The 22,967-nt window shown below is 46.3% G+C and overlaps 1 protein-coding gene across 1 annotated transcript in view; it reads left to right on the plus strand.

Annotated features, from left to right (window-relative positions):
* Nucleotides 1–1,629: 1,629 nt before the first annotated feature.
* The window catches only part of LOC119187446 (synaptotagmin-15), a 149,756-nt gene continuing 128,418 nt past the window's right edge, over nt 1,630–22,967 (plus strand). The window contains exon 1 of the mRNA XM_075878722.1: nt 1,630–1,768. Coding sequence (XP_075734837.1) covers nt 1,759–1,768 — 10 coding nt within the window. The 5' untranslated portion in view covers nt 1,630–1,758. The remainder of the gene's footprint in view (nt 1,769–22,967) is intronic.

Raw genomic sequence — 22,967 nt, forward strand, 5'->3', positions numbered from 1 at the left:
TAATTGTGACCGAACTTTGGTTAATAATTGCGTGGAAAAGAAACTTAGACTCCTGGTAGCAAATATGGGAGCGTATTTTGCAGTTATAGCTGACAGTATCTTTTCAGAAAAACCTTTGTAAGTAATTCAAAGAATTTGCAAGCTGTAACTCTATAGCCATCTGAATATATACGTAAGCTATGCGTTAGCGACCTCTCTTTAAGGCATACTATTGATATGATCGTTGACATTGCTGATTGCAGGTGTACACAGCCTTGCAAGATATCCGGTTGCCTTATTTCAGAATATGTGGGATGGGCTGTCTTGTTCGCCTGTCTGCGTGCCAAGTCCCGAAGAGTAGAAAGTGGTGCGTTTGATTCTCGACGGGGGAGGCCTCATTCGTGCAGAGGCGTAAAGCGTACACGTGCCACGGATTGTTGTGATCGAAATAGCACTATAGAGCCCTCCACCATGGCTTTTCTCATAATTTGAAAGCAAACATCACTAACACGCCAGCAGAACAAGATTATCTTATACGTACCAGCTTGCCAAATCATGTTGCTGCAGTCTAAGCTTACGGACAATAATGACAGCAAGATTTTTTACAAAATAACTGTTCGTCTGCAGAACGTAAATTTATTGCAAAAAGTGTTAGCGCTAACATTTCCACATCATTTCGAACTTCGCGTCGTTTCTCTTATGTAGTGAGGATAGTTTTTTTTGACATTTTTTTATTGAAGACACAAAGTTCAATGTGGACTTGAGGAAGCATTCCCGTAGTCTTTTAGTTTAATTAAGTAGACGCATGGCGATGTATTATCGGACGAGCTCATAAATAAAAAAAAAACGATAGTAAAATTCCACGCAGGAAGGACAAAAGAACCGAAAGAACGTTGTTTTTTTTTTTTTTGTCTTTGTCGTCCTCATCGGTTATTTTTCCTTACCTTTGGCAAGCATCTTACTATGTGTAATTTTAGTCTCATTACATATAGGGGCTAAAGCATCAGCATCTGTAGTGTTGCTGCGAATGCTTTTTAGTTTAAATAAAAATGCGCTCTCTGCGTTCAAGAAATGCGTTCATTCGAAGCATCAAAACTTCATTGCCGAACAAATGATATGAATAAGAAGTCAGCATTAAGAGCCGCGTTCTTGTGGTTTGACACATGAGCGGGCATTGCGCATACTTGATGTTTCGCTGGCTGTGTGCCTATTCTGCGGGGATAATCTGCTCCCGACGCTTTTTGGGAGCACCTTATTTAAACGTTCCGCCGATGCTACGACGAACAGTTGATGTCAAGAGTACTACCAAAAGAAAACTTTTCCCCGTGTAATGTTAATCAAGCTTTCTTGCAAAGTTAATAAAAACAATTACGATGATTATACAGTGGGGTGTAGAGTGCACGAACGGTTCTTTCACCGCTAAAGACGCGCGCGTTGTGTGGAGCAGCGTGTGCTCAGGCCACGTCAACTGTTCGACGAGCACGGCGCTCGCGTGGCGCGTTCTCGCAGGCGTCTGTCTCTTGAGACGTCGCCCTCTTCCTGCACAGAAGCATGCGGTCCTCCTCGGCGCCGGGAAGCTCGCAGCTGTTCGCTCGCTCACGTGACTGATTTAAGGCAGCTCGCGCGGCGTTCCCGGCATCATCGGCGCGGCTGCCGGCATATGTGCGGCGAGCCGCGCGCCCAACGGATGTGCTTCTCCGGGTCAGCGTCGCCACAGCGCCACCGTACCGTTGACCATGTGAAAGCGCCGCCCAGTGTCACCCCAGTGCCTGCGTTCGGATGATGCCAGGTTAGTGCCGCATGACGTTGACCACCGGCGTGTCGCTTTCTTGCGCGTGCACAACCCGCTTTTTAGCGAGTGTAATCAGCTGACGCGCTCTCAATTGTCTCTCCTTGTCAACACTTTCGCGCTGCTTCCTTTTCGGCTTCGCGTGATGAATTGGGCTCGTCGAATGTGCTGCTCTTGACGTTACCTCATGCATGGTGCGTTCATGTGCTGCGGATAACAGCAGTCAGCGTTATCCCCGAAATAGACATTGTTCGTGCTGGGCTGTAAAGCCATTCCTATACTTGTTCTGCGAGGTGTATTTTCTTTTCTTTATTTGTGGACTAAAAATTGTCTTCATGAAAACGCGAAAGTCGCATCCGGAACAGTTCATGAAACTGCTTCGTTTATCTCTTCGAAGTGCTACAACCTTGGCTCTCGCGCTTCAACACTTCCCTTGCTTTCGAGGTTTTATATCATCAACGATAAAAGCAGTGGCATGATTTTTATTTCTTTTGTTCAAATAGGCGTAGTCTTGCTGTTATATTTCGGGCATCATAATATAATTAAGTAGACGTACGTACGTACCTCGTGCTATCTTCGGCTGGCCGACGTTTCCGGGTGCAATTATTCTTGACATTTTCTTCGCCGGTTTAACAGACATTAGGTCTAGGATCACTGCTGCTTTCTTTAATAGGCTGGAAGAAAAAAAATAACTCTGTTTTCTAGCCTTTCGGTCGGCTCACAGAACTGTCACTCTTTTGTTGATGGAAAAAGCTCAATAAAGTGTACTTTGACAGAAATAGCTGACAGGGAAACGTGTAGCGAACTTTGACAACGCTTGCGCAAACGTGGGTGACGGACTCGGAAGCCTTTCCGCTTTCCGTTTGAATCCATCGTCAGTAAATGCAGAGAATCCCTTTTCAGGTCAAAATTTCTCAATGACATGCGGTGCGAATAATGTAAACAGTGTGTACCTGCATCTCGCCTAGACAGCTTTGACATATTGCTGGCCGACTGAGCGACGTAAGCGCTTTTTTTTCAGTATGCACGTGTTCGATGACGGAAATAAGCAGTGAAAAAGCTAAATCCCGTGGCTCAGAAACTTGCCTTGACTTTAGACCTGTGCACATTAATTTCTTGCTTTCGGGGAGAAAAATTTCGCATCTCTATAGCACGGAAACGATTTGGTTGCTTTTGCTTCGGGAGTGAATGTCTTTAGGGGCTGAATCTTGTTCTATGCAGACGGTGCACATTGACGTGCTACTGTGGAACACAGAGTTTAAGGTTAGACAAACGCTGTGACGTTTGGCGACAAAGTTGAGGGGCGCGCGGGCTAAGCAGGGTTTAGACGAGCTGGTAACGATGAAGGATGACAGGTTATTTACGCACAACTTCAAGGCGATGATAATATTATTAATAATGGGGGCTTTATACACACCAAAACCACTATACGATATCAGGCACAGCGTAATGGAAGGCTGCGAACTTGTATTAATTAATAATTAATTATTTATTGTTATGTGGTGCTTTTTAGCGTGCACCCACATCGCACAGTACATGGGCAACAACACCCATCGAAGTGCGACTGCAGCCGTGGCTGGAAGCGAACCATGTGGCCTTCGGGCCAGCATCCAAACACCGCAACAACTGTGCGATTGCGGTGAGCATGAAGAATGGAAGTTCAATGGACACATGCGCTTGCAGAGCTTAGCAGAGTTCTGCTGATTACTAACAATGTGAGTTAACCTCGTAACAGCTTGTACGAAACAGCCAGACTGGCTTACTTTACCCGATGCTGCTGCTGCTCCGGCAGCTGATATTTTATAGCATCGTTAAAGTTTCCAAGCAGGCGCACACGGCATACCATTCGCCCGATGACCTGCACGCTGAAGAGTAGTAAAATGAGCTATGCTTTGTAGTATTCTTATAGGTGATGCTTCTTAAGCAGCGTATTCAAGGCATTCGGAAAGCAGCCGGTGAAGAACCAAAACAAGAATGGAACCTTCCCCGGGCACGGCTAATTGTATCGCAAAGGATAAGTCGCAAATGATCCCGTTCTCGGTTACAAACAAGCTTCTGTGGAAACGCGGAAGCACTTCGGCTACTACATTTATATGTTGTGCAGCAGCAGCATCAGTAGCAACAACAACAAAAAAAGGTTCTAAGATAAATGAATGAACATGAAAGCGTAAAAAATATGCTAAAGAAAAGTTCACTGACGAAAATTTAGTTATCACTGAAAAGTCGGCAAACACACTATTCAGTTTAGGATGTGTCCAGACAACAAGTCATAACATGACACTTCATACATAACTGCATTCGAGAGCGCACCTTAAACGCCTGTCCGATTTTGGGCCTATTAAAAAGTTCCTTAAGATTGAACTTTGCTGTGGATGACCTGCAGGCGTAGATTAAAGCAGTTTTCGTATATTGTAACGACGGGCTTGTCCAAACTTGCTTGTTTTTTCACTGATTCTCATTTTTAATTGGCTTACTTTTAGCATGAAAAAGAAACAAACAGACAAAAAACGCAGTGTATGCATTCTCAGTTTATTGACCAGAACACTTCAGTGAATTGGAGCGGTCAGTTTCGTTCATGAAAGTATTCGTACGCCGCACCCCTTCCATTCGAAGCCCGTCGTCATCACCATCATAATCATCCTACTTTGCAACCACTGCTAGACGAATGCCTCAGTAAATGATCGTCAATTCATGCTATCCAGTGTGAGCTGGCTCCATTTTACGCCAGGAAACTTTTTAAAGTTTTGTCATCTCACCTATAGCTTTTTCTTGCCTTCGGCGATGTTTCCCATTCATTGGTATTAATGTCATCGCTTCAACTGAACATCAGTTACATCAGTTATCTATCCTTTGCAGTACGTGACCTGTCCGGGTCCAAGCCATTCTCTTCGTGTCAGTTATAGAATACGGACTGTTCCTGTTTGTTGTCGTTTATTATATCTTCGCCCCGTTATCCCTAGTACCAGACGCACGGTAGGAAATTAGAAGTGCGTTTGGCTAACCTCCCTGTCTTTCCTTGCTTCTCGCTCTATTTGTCTCCCATCTTTGTTCCATTATCCATGCTGACGTGTTCCTGTTTCTTAATGTTTAGCCTATCATTTCCCGTTGCATTTGCGTATCTATATATGTGATGTGGTTAATGTACTTTTGCAGAACTTTTTTGTGGGTAAAATTAGCATGAATAATTGTTTTTCAATATATTACCATTTATCCACAAAACACTGGGCAGACACTTGTCTTGTTACATTCCGTATTTAAGTTAGAAATAGTTGTACAAATTTCCGTCGTCAATGTTTTTTTTTGTATCCCGTTATCTCATTATTTCTCTTTATTCCGATGAAATACAATATTCGGACCCTCCGTGGATGCATATGACCCTGTTTATGCAACGTGTTGAACTATTTTAGTGTTTTTTTTCAAAAACTCCTCGTGCAGTCTTTATTTGTGATAATTTGAAGGAGTGATTTACGGTCATTACAGACGACTCAATACTTTTGATTTCTCGCTCGTAAATTTACCTGCGTCGAAAGTACCACGCAATAAATATGTTACTTAAAATGTTATGCAGTCTATAGTTTTCACCAAGTTATGTGATGACAAATGCACAAACTGAGGCTTATTCAGTACAGAATCTACTTGTACAGAATTCACCTCTGGCCTTCCGCTGTCTTGTATGAAATTGTAAAAATTATCGGACCTTTTGAAATGCACCACTTAATGCGTGACAAGCTCGCTGCTCTTCGTTAATTTCAAACTTTTTGATCTTTTTAGTTATGGCTAGTGGGTCCATGATCGCTTTCAATATACAAGGTGGAGTGATGGTGAATGTCCGCTTTAAGTTATTATTCTTTTAAAAAAGTGACAAGATCCATTATCTTTCAGTCAATGTTATTTTATAATTGAGCTTTATCGGCAACAATGAACGACGACAGGTTCCTGCTGGGACTTGATAACCGTAATCTTTTTTTATTTGGCAACTGTATATGACTTATGGTTGAAAAAAAAAACAGGTAAGGACAACTATTTCCGATTGCTTGAAAAGGCGTGCCATTGCCTGCAGGTTTATTATGGTTCCAACAATAATAATAATACATGGGGTTTAACGTCCGAAAACCACGATATGATTATGAGAGAAGCCGAAGTTGAGTGCTCCGGAGGTGTCTACCAACATGAGTTCTTTAACGTGCGCCTAAACCTAAATACACCAGCCTCGAGCATTCTCACCTCTAACGAAAATGCGAACGCCGTGACCGGGATTGGATCCCGCGACCTGCGGGTTAGTCCCAGTGCCACTATACACCACAGTGGCGGGAATGGTTGCAAGAAGCCTCGGAAGTAAGAAAACTCTTCGTTCAGAGATCTTGCAGTCATGATCTGTGAAACTAAGAAGTTGTTGTTGCAAGCTAAACTTTGTTTTTACGGTGAAAGATAAATATATGCGCTGCCTAACAGAAAAATATCAGTTGAATAGCCAGAAGGGACCTGCCAAGTGTTGTTGAAAACATATCAACAAGATCGTAGAATGTCATTCTTTGTATGTAGCTGCGATCGCCTTTATGTAGGGCAGAGAGGGCGTTTCATAAACCAAAGATTAGTTGAGCAAAAGCGTTCGTTGACTTGTGGAACTCCATCTGACCTTTTCGTTGCATTGTCGTGATTGCAGGTGCGCTTCACACTTTGCTGGCCGTGTAGTTCTATTGAGACGCACATATCAAGGTCTCCTTATGGCTGACGCGTGGCGCATCAATAATAACGGTAGCATGCATGTAAGTTGACCTAGGATTATCTTGCACAAAGAGGAACTGCCATCTCTAAATGGAGTTGTCTTTCACGAGTGCCCGCACGTGTTCATGGTTGACTTATTGGCACAGCCTTCGATTAAGTGGGGTGGGGGGTGGAGGGGGATATAGTTCGCACATCGCTTTTCCGCCTCTGTGTGTATATATATATATATATATATATATATATATATATATATATATATATATATATATATATATATATATATATATATATATATATATATATATATATATATAATATATATATATATATATATATATATATATATATATATATTAAATTCATACTTTTGACATCGTGTCACAGCAAAAAAAAAACAGAAAAAGCAGACCTTTTGGCAATTTTAGCCTTCCATGATATTCAAATGATGCGAGTGAGACCCTGTAGTGTCAGTAACTGCAACGTTGCTTCCTTTTTGACGTATACCGATGCAGGATCTATCCCGGCTGTGCACTCAACTTGAGACCCTGCCGGTACCCCAATCTCGCTTAGCAAGCAGGCTGCTAAGCTGAAAAACGTGTGAAAATTGAGTGATTCCGTGCGTATTGCGAGTACTGTATGCCTTGCTCGCCGATACCGAGATAATCAGAAGTTCTCAGGCCACTATACCATGTATTCCCATGGAAGCATGGCCTGGGAACTGTCGACCCCCCCCCCCCCCCCCTGTACATTTGTACCTGAAATCTGGGACTTTTCTTTTTCGCATTTTAACCGGCACCTGTATGCGTGGCCAGAGTGTGTTCTGAGCGAAGGGATAAAAGGACTCATTCACTTTGCCATTTTTGAAGTGAAACCGCTCATTCTGCCTAAGACGCTTTTGGGTATCGTAGCGAGTTAAGGTGTTGTGCAGCACTCCTGTCCTCACAATGGTCGCAGTCAAGCTGGTCCGGTATTTAGTAGCATGAAACTAAGGAGACTGTCAAATTAGGCTCGCGTTGAAAGAACAGAGACTGACATCCAGTGGTGAGAGCCTATCGCATCCACGCTACTCGGGATTAATCAAATAAGCATGAGACGTACAGTCATTTAGTGAACATACATTTAGTGGACTATTGCCGAAGATCTACTTGGGCCCCGTCGCGTTGGTCTAGTGGCGAAGGTACTTGTCTGCTGGCCTGCAGGTCGCAGGATTGAATCCCGACTGAGGCGGCTGCATTTTAGATGGAGGTGAAAATGCTGTAGGCCCATGTGCTCAGATTTGGGTAGACGCTAAAGAACACCAGATGGTCGAAATTTCCGGAGCCCTCCACTACGGCGTCTCTCATAATCATATGGTGGTATTGGGACGTTAAGCCTCACATATCGATCACTCAACCTACTCTGGACTCAATATCGTAGTCTCACAACTAAGTAGTCAGTTTGTATTTGTGAGAATACAAGTTCAAGTGTCATTTATGAAGTTGACTGAGTCTGTGTTGAGCTTACCATACCGTGATTGAGAGCTGTAGCAAGGACCCCGTTCGTCGCGTAGGCTCGCAGCGCTGCCTGACGCTTCGCGCCTTAAGAACGACGCACGACGAAGTCGGTGTATGTGGGCGCTTGCTAGTGTGAGAATATGTTTAAAGAAGATAGACAGAAAACAACTGTGTAAGCACGCATCCTCGGGAAGCAACACTGCCATCCTCACTTCCTGCAAAGAGCCCCGCCGTGGTGGTATAGTGGCTAAGGTACTCGGCTGCTGACCCGCAGGTCGCCGGATCGAATCCCGGCTGCGGCGGCTGCATTTCCGATGGAGGCGGAAATGTTGTGGGCCCGTGTGCTCAGATTTGGGTGCACGTTAATGAACCCCAGGTGGTCGAAATTTCCGGAGCCCTCCACTACGGCGTCTCTCATAATTATATGTTGGTTTTCGGACGTTAAACCCCACATATCAATCACTTCCTGCAAAGCCAAATATAGTGTTTAGAAATCGCAGTTCAAAAGTCACGTGTCATGACGTGTATTCGAGAGACACGTATCAACGATCAGTCAGATCTGATATCGTAAAAGGCGTGCACAGACGGGTGCTCAGATATAGCGCAGTGACATCGGCACTTGAGCTTTGCAGTGTTTGTACTTTCCCGGCTGGAAAGAAAATGAATGAATAAATAAAGGGAAGCTAAATATGGGCCAACAGAGTTGTGTCAAGGTGAGCCCTGCGTCACGCTCCTGTTTCAACTGCTGCGGTGGTGCCCTTCGCTGCAGTTAAATTCATGCCCTGCACTACATATGGATGCATGTGATACAGCATGTGACGTGGTATACCCGGAATTAAGACGACCTGTTGTCATAGATGGATATAACTGATCTCTTACTTTGGTTTCGACGTTCACTGCCACTTGCTAATGAGAACGATGAAGCGACCACAATGTTATAATTAACCCGTGCACACAAATTTATGCACTGCCAATAACATTCGAAGTAATGTAAACCATATGTGCAGTACTCGCGGATTCAAATCTGACATAGAATGTTTTAGTGTAACGACTGGTATGTGCGATTGCTCGAGACAGGCGGGTCACGTCACTATGAATTTAGTCTCTATAGGCCCCGCCGTGGTGTTCTAGTGGATAAGGTACTCGGCTGCTGACCCGCAGGTCGCGGGATCGAATCCCTGCTGCAGCGGCTGCATTTCCGATGCAGGCGGAAATGTAGGCCCGTGTGCTCAGATTTGCGTGCACGTTAAAGAACCCCAGGTGGTCGAAGTTTCCGGAGCCCTTCACTACGGCGTCTCTCGTAATCAAATGGTGGTTTTGGGACGTTAAACCCCACATATCAATCAATCATTTTGTCTCTATAGATAATGTTGACTCTGACCTACGCGTTCGTGTCAAAATAAGGCTGATATGCCCGGAACTGAAGGCGGGTCAAAGAAAAATATGTGCATTGCTTAGCCCTAAATTGTCCTGTTTTATTGCTTGAGTACTGTATATAAAATAGGTCATCGAACTGTATGATCATATTACATGACCATGCACACAACTGATTTTGCAGCGTTCATTTTGATAAGCAACCTCAGGGATATGTAACGGCAGTGCTGTCGACACTTGCTGCACCGGCCGCATGGCACAGGCCTTGATCATGCGTGTACTGGAATAATAATAATAATAATAATAATAATAATAATAATAATAATAATAATAATAATAATAATAATAATAATAATAATAATAATAATAATAATAATAATAATAATAATAATTTCACTTACTCTAGGCAGACCCTCCCATTATAATGTTTTCATGTCCTACACAGGCGCAGGGCTGCTGCACTGCCATGACGGCACGCTTCTTATCGCGCTTCCTGTCAAGGTTTTCATTGCGCGGTGGAAACGTGCAAGACGCGACAAACGCTCAGTGAATAAAAATGAACCGTTGAAATGAACAAATCTTATGCAACAATTTAATAATTGTTGGTGTTTTACGTCCTGAAACCACATGATGACTAATCATGTGTACCTTCATTACGAAAAAAATTAAAGCGCAAGGAAAAAAAAACCACTTCCTAATCACAGTCAAACACACACAAAAATGCCCCACCGCGGTTGTCTGGTGGCTAAGGTACTCAGCTGCTGATTCGCAGGTCGCGTGATCGAATCCCTGCTGCATTTTCAATTGAGGCGAAAATGCTGTAGGCACGGTGCTCAGATTTGGGTGCACGTTTAATAACTCCAGGTGGTCGAAATTTCCGGAGCCCTCCACTACGACGCCTCTATAATCATATGGTGGTTTTGGGACGTTAAACCCTACGTATCATTCAATCAATTATTCACACAAAAAAGATTATTCGGTAAATTTATCTGCTTTTGCGTGCCAAAACCCTGATATGATTACGAGACATACATTATTAGGGCGGGGGGGGGGCACTCCGGATTAATTTTGGCCATCTAGAGAATATCACTGTGCGCCCAAACCTCAATACATGGCTGTTCTTTCGTTTAGCCACACACAAAAAAAAGTGGGCACTGTTGCAGGAAATTGAATTAGCGTTCAGCACACTATAGAATAGCTGAGCGGCTCAGTGGGCCAGCGGGCTCGACGAACGAGCGGAGACACCAACAGCGCATGCGGGATATGCTGCGAGAACCAGCGTTTTTACGGAATGAGCCACGCACCCGCTCATATCGGCGCAGCGGGTGACAGGAGCGGTGTCCTGCGCATGCGCAGTCCGCTGCGAACTCCGGTGGGTTTTCGGAGCGAGCCGCTCATTTCGCCTCTTCAGCGAAGCGTGCGCAGCCACGGAGGAAGGAAAAGGTAAGGAGAGGCCCTGACGTCACTCGTTGTGAAGCCGCGATGAAGCCGGAAGTCGGCCATATTGAGTAGGCAAATTCTCCTCTCTTGTTTACATATGAATGCGAAGCAGAAGGCGCGACTCCCTCTCCGGCTCGGAAAGCACGTGGGCTGCGCAGCGCGTGTGTCGTGACGATCCGAAACTAATGGAACTGGGCTCATCACTCAGAGCCAGCGGGACACCTTCAGCGAAATCGCTTCGTCCGAGTAGTAACAAAGAGTAACAGCTCGCTGACAACGAAGCAACTACGAAAGAACGCGCGCTAGATGCACTGACAACGGCGAGTGCTTTCACGTCATTAATTGAGCAACTGTACAGACACGATCGGTCGTGCGCCTTCTACGGTTGCATTCCGCCACGCGACTGACGCAGCGTCCTGCCAATGTGTCCGTGTTCCGCGTGAAACTCACCTGCGTCAGCATTCTGCGACCGTGGTGACTTTGAGCACGGTGCTAGTGACAGTTGAACGTGGTTGCTGTTACGTTGAGATTACATGCAATGCTGGTTGAGAGTGTACCAAGCGGAACAGAAAAGGTGTTTTAATACGCACATGCAAGTTGTTACTGTACACACACAACACGAAACTACGTATGTGCACATGGTCCTCACGGCGTCTTGCTGGGCTCAACAGCGTTGTCCGTTGTCACAAGCAGGAGCACTGCTCAACCGTCACTGACCTGCAAGGCGTTCGTCGTCATTCAGCTTCGTCATGGTGCCCAACGCCATTTCGCTGAACACTAACTGCTTCATCCGCGTCATCCGCCGCACGACACATGGATATGCACTTGTTCTACGCACTGTTGAAAACCCGTGATGGACAAAGAGATTTGTAAACGTTGCTAAGAGTAATGTAACAGCCAGACGAACACTGCGTAACCAATAACGCGGCGCCGAGCACAGATATTGTCCGCCACGGCTCAGCACGAGACCGGCGGAGGCACACATTCCGCCGCCAGCCGCGGCCGCTCACTGCTAGACCAGCTTCACTGCGCAACACGTAACCATAACAACGCCGCCATTGCGCCTACTGAATATGGCCGCCATGATGTCATTTCCGCCACATTTTTTACGCCCTGCGCCGGCTGGGCATGCCCTCTCCTTACCTTTTTCCTTCCTCCGTGTGCGCAGCGGACGAGCTTGCGAGCGTAATCAGGATGGCAGCCCTTAGGCCTAGTTCACACTGAAACATCCACTTTCTACAGCGACCTAAATTCCCTTGCCGCCAAAACGCAGCGTTGTTCGCACTGGACGCGCCCCGAACTGCCGAATATACCATCTACCACCGCGCAAACGCTGGATGGATGCGCTGTCACCCGGTTGTTGTCACGGCTCGCGAACGTCACTACGATAACCGGCGGTGTATACTTCGATGATTCTCGTACGCTGGAAGCAAGAAAAGACAGTACTGCTTACTTTGCTGGCAAGTGGCTGTCTTGTAATGCACGAAGAGCAGAAAAAAAAACCACTGACGCTAGCGGCGTTGGTGGGTTCGTTTTGCTCTGCAAGACCGCAACAAGCTCGGTCACGCTAACAGCAAGCTCGGTCACCTCTTCCACGAAATACGGACGCGAAGTATAGGCACAGAGTAGGTTAAACTCCCGTTGGTTTCAACATTCAGTTACGTGCACTGCGGCATAACAAGTGAGTAGGGCTTGGCCGCCAGTTTTCAAAATTCCTTTACTAGCGCTCCTATTGGTCTGCAGTGACCGATTCGGCTGCAGACGCCGCAAAAATCGGTCCGAGAGTGATCGGCGCGGAGAGGGCCCTTTCGGCGGATCTCGCCGCCGCCGAACCGGATTCGGAGCACTTTCGGCGGCCGAAATGCTCAGTGTGAACGCGGCCTTATAGAATAAAGAACCAGTTGGCAGCCCCCATCGCAAGTGGCGGCGATACTTTGCCGGTGACACCCCCAAGTGCGGCGGAACTTCGGCCACAAGTAAAAAGACCCCGATGATGTTTCACGACAGAGGAGGACCTAACTATTTTATGGGAAATGGCAGCGGCGAAACCTTTTGGCGACGACATGAAGTGGATTGAAGTAATAGAAAATTAGAAACGTGCTCAGCTGCTAGCTCACACTCAGAGGTTTGAAGGATCGCGTCGGCCTCGTAACTGGTTACTGGAGGCAAGAAGACGCCAGAATTTTTTTAAAAAGTAAGTACTTCTTCTCTGGACCAAAATAAAGTGTGGCAGCTTGGGCTAGTTGGTATGGCATGACGATAGTTATAGCGCGAGAACAAAACGACGACACAGAGACAAGAAGGACACGAAAGACACGAGCGCTAACTTCCAACTGAGTTTATTGCGCAGAGCACGAAAATATATAGAGGAGACAGTGACCATGGCACAAGAGCAGAACATGAGTAAGAAAACCAAAAACAAACAACACAAATACAAAGGCACTGAAAAACAGCAAAGAAAAACCTAGAAGAAACCGAACCAGAAAGGTAAAGCTACCTGCCCGCACCGGTGCGGGCAGGTAGCTTTACCTTTCTGGTTCGGTTTCTTCTAGGTTTTTCTTTGCTGTTTTTCAGTGCCTTTGTATTTGTGTTGTTTGTTTTTGGTTTTCTTACTCATGTTCTGCTCTTGTGCCATGGTCACTGTCTCCTCTATATATTTTCGTGCTCTGCGCAATAAACTCAGTTGGAAGTTAGCGCTCGTGTCTTTCGTGTCCTTCTTGTCTCTGTGTCGTCGTTTTGTTCTCGCGCTATAACTATCGTCATATTAAAATAAAGTTTTAATCATCATCATTATCATCATCACTAAATGATGTTCGATAGCGTAGAATGGAAGGCTTATGTTTGTGTTACGACTTGATTGAAGAAGCTTTCTATGACACGTGATATGTGTATGTGAACCGTCTCACTGAATTACTTCTTTTGCCTAAACTTGCAGGAATGAGAGGCCTTCAAAGCATGCATTTACACTTACTCACCATGCGTCATAAGTCTGATGTTGAGCTGTGGCAGAAGGAGCTCGATATTGAAAAAATGAAAAGGAGGAGGAGGAATAAATGAGGAAGGACAGGGAGGTTAGCCAGTTCTCAGACCGGGTCTAGTGGCTAAGGTACTCGGCCGCTGACCCACAGCTCGCGGGATCAAATCCCGGCTGTGGCGGCTGCATTTCCGATGGAGGCGGAAATGTTGTAGGCCCGTGTACTCAGATTTGGGTGCACGTTAAAGAACTCCAGGTGGTCAAAATTTCCGGAGCCCTCCACTGCGGCGTCTCTCATAATCATATGGTGGTTTTGGAACGTTAAACCCCACACATCAATCAATCGATCTCAGACCAGCTGGCTACCCCGTACTGGGGAAGGGGGGAATGGGGATAAAGGATGAGAGAAAAGAGACATTGTAAAAAAAAGGAGAAAGAAGGTCATCAGACGATGCACGACGCTGTTTACAGTCTGTCTCTAAGACCACTTGCCCGCAGAAAGCACAACAACGCTCTCAATGCCTTGCGTGCAGAGGACGGTCTCGGCCAGTGTCCTAATGCCCTTTCTTCCGACAATTCTAAAGCTTTCGACAGTTCTTTTCTTGGCACGCTGAAGCGAGGACACTCGCCGAGAAGATGGGAGAAAGTCTCTGCGCAGCCACAGTTGTCACATGTCGGGCTGCTGGCCATTCCGATTCGAAACGAATAAGCATTCGTAAAGGCCACCCCAATCCACAGACTGCACAAAAGTGTCACTCTGCTCTGGTTATTCCTGATGAAAGACGGAGCTGTAGGTGTGGGTCCAAATTATGAAGGCGGACGTTGGTGAATGCCGGTGAATTCCACTGAGCGAGTGTCAGTTCTCGTGCAAGTGATCGAAGCCTTGCAGCGGCGTCCATTTTTGATAATGGTATATCTACACAAGGGGCATCATCATGAGCAGTTCGGGCTGCTTCATCTGCGCGTTCGAAATATGAAAAGTATTCAGCGAAGACAGGCGGCTAGTTGTGGAGGAGCGCAAGCTGGTGCTTGCTGAAAGACAACATGAATTTCAGTCGACCAATCGACAACAGGAACACCTGGACTTGGTTAAGAGTGTGGAGAAGGCAATCGAAAAGCTCGGCAATGAATAGGTGACCTAACAAGACAACTTCCGGGAGGCACATGAATAAAAAAAGTGTTGGTGTGTTAGACTTTATTGCTTCAGTAAGCAAGCAAAAATATTGACGAGCGTTCAAGTACACTTCCAAGCACGGCGGTTCTTGGTCAAAGTAGTGCGAGACCTGTGCACCATATAGGCAAATGTTTGCCAGCAATGCACTCGCTTTATGCATCCTTTCTGCATCCCGACGAAAAATCTTTTTTTTAAAGCTATTAGGAATAAATCCCAGCAATTTCGCCTAAACCCCATTACACGGCCTGCCTCACACTGTTCATTGCTTTGTTAAAGGCGCATTGCTCTGGTGTCAGTGATGCGCTGCCGTAAGGTTTCAGCAGTAGTGGCCACAGTGGGTAAGCAGGGTCCCCGTAAAGGCAGTAGTGGTGGCCCTGCATGAGTTTTTCGAGCTTAGCGTAAGCCTGGCTATTGCCAAAGTTGCCTAAAAAAAGTAAAATGAAATAATGCGTTGGCACTACTGCGCTTGCTGATGAAATAGTTGGTACATGTGTTAGAGAATAAAAGAGTAGCAATAGAATAGGCAAGATGCCCTAGCAGGTTTTTTGGTGTGCTGGATTATTTAAGGTAATTTTATTTTCCCATCTTACGAGAAAGATGTTAATCAAGCATCAGCATTACCCTTATAAATAGACAAAAAAAGAGAAAGGCCCACAAAGAAAACACAAAAATACACTAAAGAGCAATGTGTACACATAGGTAAACATTAAAGACGTTATTTCAACACTTGGTGTGAGGTATTTCGTCTGAAAACTTAAGGTTAGTTTCTTTTATACTTTTTGGACGTGGTCTTCCCACGTGAACGTGGAGGGAAATGACTTCCAGACATATGACATGCTCTTTACTTACCAGCACCATGCTTGCTGCCTGGATAACATCCATCTAACTGGCAAATGATGCCATTTCGGCACATTATTGCCTGGTATTTCAGGGCATGGAACCTTTTGTGCCGACTAAAGTACAGCTGCTGCTATCTTGTGGGTTGGCATATAGCACGCGCAGTGCCGTCAATGAAGCCCCAACAGTTAGTAAGTGAAGCTCCTTGAGTGTAAATGACCTGGAAAAAATAATAATTACGGAAACAGGTACTCCAAAACCTCCAAAATGCAGTTTCTATTTCGCTGTTGTTGCTTGTTACCTTCGAAAAGTTCTCCAGCGTGTCGATGGTGAGACAGCTGTGGTTATTTACATCCTCCAAGAGGTGGAAGAACGTCTCGTCGATATTTCTCAAGACCTCTGTCGTCAAGGACGATATGGCTGAGCTATATAGGCTGAAGAAGTTCTCAAGATATTTCAGTCGGTTCAGATACACCAGCCGCCGAAGGGTAATACAAAGCGCTTCTTCTCCGGAGATTGGCACTCTTTGAGCTGTCACAACTGTTTCGGGAAAGCGCAAGGCGACCCGAAGCTTCTGTATGCCCTCCTTCTTGAAACCGAAATATGTTCGAAACATGCCGTCGTCCATGGCATCGATGTTGAACAGGTCACGGGAGGAAAGTGGATCATGTCTTCTCTCGTTCGACACCTGGAATACTAGAAGACCTTCTATTTCCGACCACTTCAGCTCAGAGAGGCAACGGGTCATGTAATATACTTCGTGGCATAGCGCTAAGGGCAACAGACAGGGTATATTGCAGCGTGTAGCACGGTAAAGGCACATAGTTAAACAATGGTGCTGCTAAAAACCCAGATACTCGATCGCTTGATTTGGCTTCGCCTTCACCCTTTCGGCGGCGACCCCCTCTCCCCCCTCCTTTTAGCGGCGAAACTCCTTATAGCGACACCTGTTCGTCCCGCGTAGCCGTTGTAGTATGTAACAAGTATTACATTTTGACCTCCAAGGTAGTGCCGATGAGAGATTTCATCTATGCGTTGTGGAACAATAAAAAATAGTGTTCAATGCACATGCCAATGGCTGCTAATGGGGAATGAGAGACAGGAGCATTCAGCTTTTAGTTAACGCGCACGCTGCGATCCCTATTAGCAGCCATTGGCATGTACATTGAGCACTATCTGACAAGAAAGGGTTGCTACGTTATACTCGCTGGGTGTAACCTCCTTAGTTTTAGAAAGTTTTAGCGAGCGTTGAGCCACAGTGCCATGAATGCAATGAACTAGTATATACCATGAATGAACTCGAGGTGGTTAAAGGTGGGAAGTAGGCTCGAAGCGCAACCCGTAAGAAAGTGTGTGTGTGCCACCTCTCGTTTAGTCCTTGGAATGTCCGCTGGATGGCGGTGCTTCTATGGGGAATATATGATGCGAGATCGTGGTACTTGGAGTGTTGAATAGATGGACGAACGGACGCACAGACAGATGCATGAATAGACGCATGAACGGACGCAGGGACGGACGCACGAACAGACGCACGCACGAACGGGCGGGTGGACGCATGGTTGGTCACACAGACGGACGCATGGACGGGCGGAAGCAAGAACGAATGGACGGACGAATGCTTCGCCCCACTCTCCATCATTCACTCCATGGATATGCTGCCAATTTTTTTTAGGGGGGGGGGGGATGTCGAGCAGTTCATCATGCATTCAAATCACTGCCGACAACCAGACAAGTAAGAAAAACGAAGATTTGTTTTTACTAAATACCCGGGACCTATTAAAATGAATTTCGCAGTATTATTTTCGCAGTGACATAACTTTTATTCGGCAGGTGACGCAACAAAGCCTGTGCTCGATCGACAGTAACCTCAACTGCTTCAACCTTGATCAACAAGCGGCAAAGCAATGCGATCCGCTTAAGTGAGCGGGGCATCCCGGCTGCGGCGGCTGCATTTCCGATGGAGGCGGAAATGTTGTAGGCCCGTGTACTCAGATTTGGGTGCACGTTAAAGAACCCCAGGTGGTCTAAATTTCCGGAGCCCTCCACTACGGCGTCTCTCATAATCATATAGTGGTTTTGGGACGTTAAACCCCACATATCAATCAATCAATTAAGTGAGCGGGGCGTCGCTCAGCTATCACTTTTCTTTTCGTGTCGCGCTCCGCTGCCCTCACCTCTCACCCGCGCGCTCGTAAACCCGCCCAGCTACAACTATCTATTATAGCACAAAGCCTCAGCCGCTAAACTGCTATTTTGGGGCTTGCAAAAAAAAAAAAAAAGATTCATTCTCACTCGTGTTAAGAACGACAACCTGACGCACATGTTGGCAGTTATGTGGGATGAATGCGGCGTGTATGATGGATGTACACGAACCTGTATCTCTAATGAGACATTTCTTGGTAGAAAACGCATGACGTATCTGACGCACAAAACGACAAGAACGCTGCTGATTCTGCGGCACCTTGTTCTCTCCTCGCCTCCTGCGGAAGAAAGACGATACGTGCTGAGGGCCTTTAACGTCAAACCATTAGGGGTGCGGCGCTAACAAATACATGGACAGAGACGCATTGTAATATAATAGTAATGTTTAGTTTTACAATCAATACAAAAATAATGATGGAAGGGTTGGCGACAAAGCTACAATTCATTTGACGGAGTTCCCACTCCCGTGAAGGTAACAGCAGTGGAGCGCGCGCACACACACACACACACACACACACACACACACACACACACACACACACACACACACACACACACACACACACACACACACACACACACACACACACACACATACACACACACACCACTCACGCACAAACAAACACACACACACACACACACACCACACACACACACACACACACTACGCGCGCACAAACACGTACGCACACACACCACGCACACACACACACACGTACGCACACACACCGTACACACCACGCACTCACAAACAAACACACACACGTACGCACACACACCATGCGCGCACACACACACACCACACACACACACACACACTACGCACGCACAAACACGTACGCACACACACCGCACACACCACGCACACACACACACACCACGTACGCACGAACACACACACACGTACGCACACACATCACGCACACACACACACGCACACACACACACATCACGCACGCACAAACACACACACACCACGCACGCACAAACACGTACGCACACACACCACGCACACACACACACACCACGCACACACACCACACACACACACCACGCACGCACAAACACGTACGCACACACACCACGCACACACACCACACACACACACACACACTGCGCACGCACAAACACGTACGCACACACACCATGCACACACACACGTACGCACACACCACGCACACACACACACACACCACGTACGCACAAACACACACACACGTACGCACACACATCACGCACACACACACACACCACGCACCACGCCACACACACACACACACACACACACCACGCATCGGTGGTCTAGTGGCTAAGGTACTCGGCTACTGACCCGCAGGTTGCGGGATCGAATCCCGGCTGCGGCTGCTGCATTTCCGACGGTGGCGGAAATGCTGTAGGCCCGTGTGCTCAGATTTGGGTGCACGTTAGAGAACCTCAGGTGGTGGGAATTTCGGGAGCCCTCCACTACGGCGTCTCTCGTAATCAAATGGTGTTTTTGGGACGTTAAACCCCACATATCAATCAAGCAGACCAATCGTTACTTTACTATGGCAAAGGGCGTTTCATTATCACGTGGGCCATGAAGCGGCGTGTACCATCGAAACAGTTCATTTCGACCTTCTGGCGTTTGTTTTGCAAACAATATCTATTAGCAGTGCTCCTACGTGAAGTGAACATTACCGTTTATGACGTGATGATAGATCAAGTCAGCTGTTAGTGTAAATCAGGATATGCGACTACGTGATTCTGAGCGCTGTTGAGAAGAAATCTGTGCATGAGATCCGCGTATACCGACTTCTCAGAATTCTGGAAACCATAATGTTTCCAGAATTCTGCTTTGCATCTGCAGCGTATCTTTTTTTCTCACTATTATAAGTGATTTTTTATGAAAGACAGATACATCTAAAGTCTCTTGCATCCCAAAACAGAATTATATCCAACGAGCTACATTATTTGCAGAGACAGACATAACTTGCACGGTATATCGCAATGATGCGAGTAAACAGAAAACGTCCAAATTTCATTTGTAGTACTTCGACACAAATGTTTATACACGTAGTCTATGACACTTCATAACGAAGTTAAACTCATTAAGCACGAATATTATCTTACCATTGATTATGTCGAGTACTTGCATGGCGAAAACAACTTATGTCTCGCTGTCCTGCACCTTCATTTTCAAAGTGTATCCATAATTTCTGCAGCTTAGTTAACTTATAACAGCAATAATTATTTTACTTTGTATCTTTAGTATTCTACTACTCAAAATTTAGAAGGAGGAGGAGGAGAAAACAATTTTAATGACGCCAGAAATGGGTCAGTTGAGGGGGCGGGGGTTGGGGTCAGGCAAAAAGAAGACAATGAGCCCTCAGGCCGCTCTAGAGGGCCGAAAGTCCGTGCGCTTGGTGGCCCCTATGACCCAGCTTACGATCCGGAGTCGGTCGTCAGGTCGTGAGCTGCGTAGAGCAGCCTCCCATCGCTCTTGTCACTCAGCACCCGCAAAGGGGGGGATTCGGCTTGCTTGGACAAGTTCTCTTTATTTGATGAAAGTCGGCTCGGGGACTCGAGCAGATGCGACAATGAGGTAAGGTGTGATGCGGGTGAATTTTAGGATGTATGAAGGGGGAAATAGGGGTGCCCGTTAAATCACCACCGTATCGGTGAAGAGCGGGTACACAGCGGGCCCGGAAAGAAGTCACCATCGGCAGCGGAGCAGGCGAGTCCATGCCGTGACGTCACTTTGCCGCGACTGCAACGACGCCAGTGTTCGTTCTTGGGGCTAATACGACACGCGCTCACGTGTTCGAGCTAATATTGCTCACGACAGTACTTACATTTATGTGCACGTTGGTTAGCGAGCTCAACAATTGATCCAGAGTCGCCCCAATACGACATGGCTCATAATCGTATTGTCATTTTGGCGTGCAAAACACTGTCATTGCATTACATTGATTCGGGACTTTATTTTCATCGGTAGTAAAAACTCCTACTTTCGAGAAGCAACCGGTATAATTCCCCAAGTGACCACACTCGAAACGAAACCAAAGGTTCACAATTTGCATCACAAGCAAAACAGCCAGCGTATGCCTCTTCTGTAAAGTCGGACGATTAATGAAGGATTAGTTGTGACCATCATAATCGGCATGCTCAATGGGTTGTAATAGCGGATTCACTAAAAAAAGACTTTCGCTTAGCTGGTATAGAATTGTGGCTGTAAAGCTTTCTGTAATTTTCTTATCCTCCATTTTACATCCACCCTTGTACACCCAGTACACTCGCCGAGTGGGGATTGGAGCTCATCAGAAGCAAGGTGGTTCGATTAAACAAACTTGCTTCTGATGTCCGAGACGTACCACCATGTTCACTGCAACTTGATTTAGTACCCGGACAGTTCTGCTGAAGCTCTTTTCTCAATTCTTGTAAACCAGCTTTGCATCTGCAGTATCATGCAAGTCAGAATACTGTGGACGCAATGGAGTTCGCTCCGATTTGTTTAAACTGAACAATGATTCAATACGCGGAACATACTGCGACAAAGACTCCTGTCATTGAAAAGATCGCGTGCGGGTCACAGCAACTGTATCCGCATCACGCTTGCCGGGATTCAATGCTACATACCAGCGGCCAAATGCACGGAACTTCTCTTTCACAGGTACGTTTTACCATGGGTCAGCCGGCTTCGCTAATGATATGCCTTGCATCATGATTGACTAGAGTATTATCTAGCGTAAGATGTTTTTCTGAATACGGGCCCTGGGTCTAAAACATGCAGCCCGCGAGGCAAATTCTGCCCGTAGATCTATCGCCGGCCCGCACATATCTGTAATCGTACGGTAGCTACACGGACGTGACTGCTCTCAAGCCCCTCCCTCCTTTTTCTTTTTTCATGGGGCACCCCATCCAGCCACCATGTTTGAAAATATAACTGCGGAACAACAAAAACTAATTTCAAAACCGGCGCCCGCATTGCAGTCATTATGGAGACCAGTATCTAAATGTTTCTGGAAATATGACGTCCAATGCATGTCAGAAAGGGCCCATATATGACATATGAAGAATGTATTCTTTCAAGTGACAACATTTGCTGACATTTCAGAGGCGAAGGTCCTAAAGCCGTGGGTCTGTCCCTCCTAGCTCGTACGGGATCACCTAATTCGATGACTCGTCACTTAGCGGGTGCGGACAGACGGGTGGATTGACAGACATACAGACAGACGGACGGACGGACGGACAGACAGACAGACAGACAGACAGACAGACAGACGGACGGACGGACGGACGGACGGACGGATGGCTGGATGGACGGATGGATGGACAGACAGACGGACGGACAAACAAACAGACGGAGGGAAGGACGGATGGATGGATGGACAAACAGAGAGACAGACGATTAACAGTTAACTGATAAAACCCTCCAAAGCTTCGCCCCACTCACCATCATTCACTCCGTGGTAACATTGCGATTTTTGTCCTGACACCTTTAAAACAGCCGACTGTTGTGCCTCCCTTGGAGGCAGTTGCCAATCGTACCTTACTTACGTTTTCCATTCTGAAAATAATCACAAAATGGCCGCAGCAGTATAGAGTTTCTATAGGTTTGCCTTGCGTTTAATCACCACTATAGTACTTATGTAATCTAATCCTGTATATATATAGTTGCGCTCACTCCTTTGAACACAATGGCATTAAAGCTCCGCTGTTTGGTTGTTACTTAGCAGTCAAACGCTCGGAGTCTAAGAGCATCCGCCGTCTTCATGATATGTATGGGGGCTTTTTCTTTCATAGGAAATGAGGGCTTATAAAATTTTCGCCGGTAGAAACGCACTTGTGAATGACGCACTGCTTCTAAAGTGCAGTATTTTTGGTTGCTTTTGTCGACTTGGTATCACGTCGTCGAACAACATGACTGTTGATTCAGTGACTTAAACAAGATTTCACTCGCAAATGGTTTCGCCAAGCTAAACTTGCTGTCAGACT

This window comes from Rhipicephalus microplus, chromosome X (assembly GCF_043290135.1).
Source record: "Rhipicephalus microplus isolate Deutch F79 chromosome X, USDA_Rmic, whole genome shotgun sequence".
In the NCBI taxonomy this organism is placed as follows: Eukaryota; Metazoa; Arthropoda; class Arachnida; order Ixodida; family Ixodidae; genus Rhipicephalus; species Rhipicephalus microplus.